At 58.3% G+C, this 5981-nt stretch overlaps 1 protein-coding gene across 1 annotated transcript in view; it reads left to right on the top strand.

Annotated features, from left to right (window-relative positions):
* Nucleotides 1-492, top strand: part of LOC111139127 (PNMA family member 6F) — a 3022-nt gene extending 2530 nt beyond the window's left edge. The window contains exon 2 of the mRNA XM_022491283.1: nucleotides 94-492. Within this exon, the coding sequence (XP_022346991.1) occupies nucleotides 94-492 (399 nt within the window). The remainder of the gene's footprint in view (nucleotides 1-93) is intronic.
* Nucleotides 493-5981: the final 5489 nt, after the last annotated feature.

Here is a 5981-nt window from a genome sequence, read left to right as displayed (position 1 = left end):
GGGGATCCCCCAGCCAACGAAGATGCTTTCCGGGCTGACCCAGCTCTCGAAGTCGTCTCCGAGGGCACCCCTGTGGGTGCAGATGAAACCGAGGCCCCTCCAGCCAACGAAGATCCTGCTGAGCCTGTCCCAGCCAACATGGAGGCCAGTGAGGCAGTTCCTGGCACTGTGGAAGCTGATAGGGCTGCCCCTGCCCCCCAGGAGAGCTCCAAGATCTTCCCTGCCAGTCACGAAGATAAACATGCTCCCATCTCTGTGGGCCTAGGTCAGGCAAGACCCTCAGAGGCCCCTGGGGGTCCCATTCCTGCCCAGATGGGCCGAGTTCCCAGGGTGGGCCCAGGGGGTCCTGGCTATGAGCCAGAGGGCCTAGCCCAGGCTGGAGACCAGGAGGCCAGAGGGCCCCCTGAGGAGGGGCTGGAGCCAATCCCAGAGGAGTCGGGAAATGAGGATGGGGCTGGGGAGACGATCCCCCCCAAGTCCTCCTCAGGCTAATAGGCTCAGAAGGCCCAGGGGCCCCCTCTCCTCTCAGGCAGCAGAGCTCTGGAGGCAGGGGGAGGCCATGCCGGGGCAGCAGCCTCACCCCATGTGGGGGGGGCAGGGCCGAGGGAGCAGCCCACTCAGCCCAAACAAATTCCTAGGACCCCACCTCCCCAAGGCACCCTAGCCACCACTATGAGCCCTTCCAAGTGACCAAGATGACCACACTTGACACCACATGGGGTGGGGAAAGGTGCCCCCCCCAACCCATGGCAGCACCATACCTGGCCCCAGCCCCAGTCCCAATCCATGCCAACTCAGGCAGCCAGTCTGGGAAGCACCCCTGAGTGGCTGACCCTAGCCTAGGTGAGGAGCACCCAGAGCCATCTGCCACCTACAGTGGACTGGGAGACGTTAGGGACCGCCTCAAGGGTGCCAGCCTCTTGGGTCGCCCAAGAGGGAGACCCTCATGTACATCCCCCAGGGCACGACACTCCATGTTCTGGGAAACCCGCTTGTGTCTCTCTAGGGCCCTTATGACCCACGTGTCACGTTACTCCCCCACCCCACTAGGTCCCATTCCTGTGCAGAGCCTTGAGGTGTGCAGGAGCCCGCGGTGGGTGTCCTGGCCCACCGGGGCAGCCACCCCCCAGCCCGGGGGCCTGCCGTGAGCTTCGGTGGCGACTGGGGCTCTGCCTGCTCTCTCCCAGTGTTGTGAGCTCCACCGCTGCTTTCTCGGTGTAGATTCAAGCCGGCCGCTGCTTGTTCTCGTGGAGATGTGTGTGTGTGCTTCTCTGAGCAGCTGTCCCCAGCCCCAGCCCCGAGATCCCCAGCCCAGTTCCAGGAGACGGCCGGAAGGATGCCCGAGGGCACGGCTGCTGCTCGCCCCATGACCTCGGGAAGGAGGAACCGACCAAGGACCGAGGTGGCCAGCGGGAGTCTCCACGGGAACCGTGCTCTGATGTGCCACCCCGTTGTTTCTTGTGACTCCGTGTCCCGGGCTTGGCCGAGTGTCCCCTGCTGCGTTTTCCACCTTCCTGGGACTGTCCTGTGCAGGCCTTAGGGTGGCACCAGGCCCCAGCATGTCAGCCAGAGGGGAGGGTGCCCTGGGGTGAGGGGATGTGGCCAGTTTCTATTGTCCTGGCCAGAGGTTGATCGTGGGGCCCCCAGGAAGGGAGGCAGGAGGGCCACAGTGTTGGAGGAAGCAGAGACACCTCGTTTGGGACCCCAAGAGGAGGGGGGCATAACCTATGGGCTCTAGTGCTGTTAGATGTTCCTTTCTCTGTTGTCATTCCCTCTTTGATGGTTTCAGTAAATGTTTTCTTCAATAAAGTTCATTGCATGTTTCAGCTGAGTCTCGCCTCTGCTGTGGGCAATATAAGGAAGGGTTTGCTGGTTTGCTGGGGTTGGGGGAGGGAGCCAGAGAGACGATTTTTGTCCAGTACCTATGGGAGACTTTTCCAGCGAGAGGTTATGTGAGGCACTTGGATGGGAAGACTAGGATATGATCAGGACCTTTGTTCTATTTTATAGGTGGATTGTAAAATTTTGGGGTTCCATTGACCCTCATCTTGGGATGGTCCTGTCCTCTTTCCCTTTTGAAACTGAGTGGGAGTAATCATGGTTTTCTTCTTTACTAAGTTAAAGGGGCCGCTGACATCCAGTTCCTGGGATTGTACATTGCTTAAGGTGTGCAGTGAATGGAGTGGGGCCATGCATCAAAGAGCTGTCATAGCTCCAACTCCCATAGCATCCTCGTTGAGAAAGTCAGTATTAAAAAGTGATAGGTTTTTGAAGAACCCTGAATGTATTTTGTTATTCTAAGCGTGAAACTTCTCATGGAACAACATTACCAACACTTACTGAGCAACTGAAAAAATCTAGACACTTGGGTTTCTGGGAGAATGGGCATATTTTCCTACCGCCTCCTCTTGCTAACCGGGTTGGTGTCAAGGAAAAAAAAGATGAGGCTACTTAGATGGACAATGAAGGGGGATGCACGATAGCTGGGGGAGGGGAGGGGTCTGCTCTCTGAAGGGGTCATGTTTTGGGGTGGGGGTAGTTGGGTTCACACTAAGGGCGGTGGGAAGCGGTTGCACCACTTAGGTGGGCCCAATGGACACTGCTCACTTCCTCTGTCCTGGGAAGCTGCCACTTGAGGCTGAGGCTGGAAGGAGCAGAAAATGCCTGGTTGGCATTTTCCCAGCCTCCCCTGAAGTTAGGGCCTGGACACATGACCAGCACCCATCGGTCAGATGACTCTGGGGCCAGAGATGGGAACTAGCAGGGGCCACATAGATTGCACTTGGGTGCGCTGCTGACAGCAGGGGCGTCGAGACTTGTTTCCTGAGGAGCAGCAGGGCTGTGGCTCTCATATTGCCGCTGTAAGTTGGAGCGTCTGTGCCCAGTTGTGGGACGGAGCTGTAGCAGTTCTTGGTACCTGCCCAGGGCAGTGTGATTCAGACCCTTGCTCCTATCTGCAAGGCCTCCAAGCCTGGCTCTCCAGCCCTCCCCAAATACCCATGAGACCTGTCACTCTTTAGCTAATTTCCTTTGAGCTTCCATCAGCGGCGTGAGATGTGATTGTTAAGGACACGTGGTGCAGGAGCCTGCAAATGACACTTGCTGAAAGAGCTCCCACCCTCCGCACAGGAAAGGACGTTGCTGCTGCTGCTCCTGCTGGGCGGCTGGGAGCTGGGAAGGCCATGTCCATGCCCTCCAGGGCCGGTTGGGGGAAAGCAGGCCAGGGGAGCCTAAGGTTTTGGCCCCGGGTTATGGGGCACTGTAGGTGGGCCTTTGCCTCTTGTATTTTGGAACTGGGTGCTATAGCTGAAGTCTGAGGGAGCATCAGTCTGGTGGAGAGAGGGGAGCCCCCAATCTGGGGTCGGCAGCAGGGCGCATGCCTGAAAACCCTTCCCAGGCCCAAGTGAAGTTTGCGTGTGAATTGGAAGAACATACTGGTTGACTCCATCCAGCCAAGTGAGCAGGCTGCTGGGGGAGCCCTTGTTCCCGGTTCCCCAGAGCTTCCGGTGCTTTACTCGTGTCTCAGATGGGGTGGGTCAGAGACACCCTCGCAGGCAGACCTCCATAACACTGTTCACGTTTCCTTCTTGGTCTCCTTCCTGTGCCCTCTGCCTGGCCACGGTGCAAGTCCACGTACATCCAGCCCCTTTCTGTCCTTGCCTGTACCCGGGGGCAGCTGGTGGACCCCTGAGGAGTGGAGAGCTGCTCCACCCCAGCAGTCACACGGTTTCCAGTGCGTGGGGTCGGATCCAGGGCTGATGGCTACGGGGTGGAGGTTGAGAGTGAGGACTGCCCTCCCTGAAGCCCAGTGCAGATGCGACTGATACCCACACCTGGCCCCATGCCTATCCCGGTCCCAGCCCGTTTCCTATCTGTAGAGGAGGTGACTGTATTCAACAAAAGACAACTAGTACCCCAGTATGGAGTGCCCTGAACGATGAAAAAGAGAGAAGCCTGCTGGCTGCCTGTGGGGGGGGGACTTTTTGCCTGCCCCTTGGAGGGACTCAGGAACTGGCCTTGAGCCGCTCCCCAACAGGGGCTTCATGTGGGGGCCCGAGTCTTGCTCTGCCAACACATTCTGATGGCCTCACAGGGCTTCAGGGGACAAGTCCCCTGGAGTAGGGCTCCAGAGACTCTTCTAGAAGCTAGGTCCCCAAGGAGCCAACTTATTTCTTCTGGGTAAGTGGGGGATCCGGGCTCAGGGTGGCCTCAAGGGAGCGTTTGGTGAACCCATGCCCCCGTGGCCACCTTCTGGGCCCCAGAACTCAATCTTCTCCAAGGTTTAGGGCTGGGGAGGCAGTGCAAGTCTGTTCCCATTAGGACCCGCTTCCATCATCTGGTGCATTCTGGTGCATTCCAAATGTGCTGGGATGGTTGTGGACTGGGGAAGCTGGCCAAGGGGGTCGCATCAGGAACTCGAGCTTGAGCGGGCTCCAGCACTGCTGCAGGGGCAGCACTTCCAGGATGTTCTCTCCACGTGGCTGGGCCCCGGGGCTGTTTCCCCTCGGTGATCCTGTCTCCCAGTCCTGCCCACCAGCACGCACAGAGACAAGTGCCCACAGGGCTGTGGGGGGGCTCAGTGAGCCAAAGGCGTGTGTGTTTCTGAAACACAAAGTGGATGACCCCCCACCATGTAGACAGGTGGTGGAGAGGGGTGGAGGAAGCAGGGAGGCACCCCCAGATGTGGGCTAAGCTACAACTAGTTCTTCCAGAATTCCTTGCCCTTTATGGTCCCAAGTTAGGATTGGCTACAGGAGGAATTTGCACAAAAAGTGGAAGAGAGAAATGAAGCAAGGGTCATTTACAAACATGCTTGGAACGTCAGTGTAGCACGGTGGTGTTGACCTGCTGCTGCCTCCGGATCGCCTCCTACCACTTCTCCAAGTGCTCGGCCAGGTGTGAGGGTGGCTCCGTGGGGTGCGGCACTCACCTCCTGCAGGTCATCTGCCTAGTCTGGGTGTGACGTGGTGGGACACAGATGCGGCTTCCACTTCGATCTTACACCACCCCCCACCCCGCTTCTCACCATCTTCACTTCCTTCATGCCAGCTCTGCTGAGATCAGGCCCCAAAGGAGCAGATCCCCTCACTGAGGGGGGTGTTGTACCCCACGGAACAACATCTGTAGCCCTTAGGAAGTGAGTTCTGATTTCGAAGGCACCTTAGCCGGCAGGCACACCACAGCCTGGGCTCCCACCAGGCCCTCCTCCACCCTGCCGCAGAGATCTCCCTGCCTGGGGCTGTCCTGCCCTAGCTGCCACCCCCCCCGCCCCCGCCCATGGCCACAGGCTCCTTGTTGCCCCTTGCTCCAGTCTGCCCTCCTGGGGCGTCTTCGAGCTGCTGGAAGCCAGGGCCCCCTGCCATGCAGTCCCTATTGCTGTTGCCTCTCGGGGGTTACTTCAGGCCACATTCTCTTTAGCTTCTTCCCAAGTGAGTGAGAAGTTCCACGAACTAACACCCTGCCGGGTTATGGTTTACGAACAGCTCAGACTCGGGACTGCCCAAGAAGCCTTCTCTTGCTCATCAAAGGGGCCAGAGCCAGTCCAGGACTCCCTCGTGACTTGCTCAGCCAAAGGGCGGGTGGAGCTCTGTGCTCATGCTGGAGTCTCGGCTGCCTGTAAAAGAGGCCAACTCAAGAAAGGAAAGTCCTTCAAGGCCTTGGGCTCCTTTCCTCTGTAGTCTTGCGGAGGAGCGATGGGGTGGCTTTCCTTCAAAGGCAGCTTCAAAGACAGAAACGGCATTGGGAACTGCAGCAACCCCTAGCTGCAAACGAGGACGCTCCAGCCTGGCACTGCTATGTCTGCACGGGGCTGGGGAGCCGACTGGGTCAGCGATGGCTCCTCGCGGATGGAACAAGAATCAGACTGCTCCAAAGTCAAGGATCACAGTCTGGCAAGTCATAGCCAAATAGAAAACCAATCTCTGGTTAGACTAATGAAACTTAGGGACAGGCCACAGGAGCAGTGGCACATCAGTGTGCAG

Source organism: Enhydra lutris, unplaced genomic scaffold, assembly GCF_002288905.1.
Source record: "Enhydra lutris kenyoni isolate GAN:26980312 unplaced genomic scaffold, ASM228890v2 scaffoldscaffold96, whole genome shotgun sequence".
NCBI classification, from domain to species: domain Eukaryota; kingdom Metazoa; phylum Chordata; class Mammalia; order Carnivora; family Mustelidae; genus Enhydra; species Enhydra lutris.
This window is presented reverse-complemented; position numbering and strand designations above follow the sequence as displayed.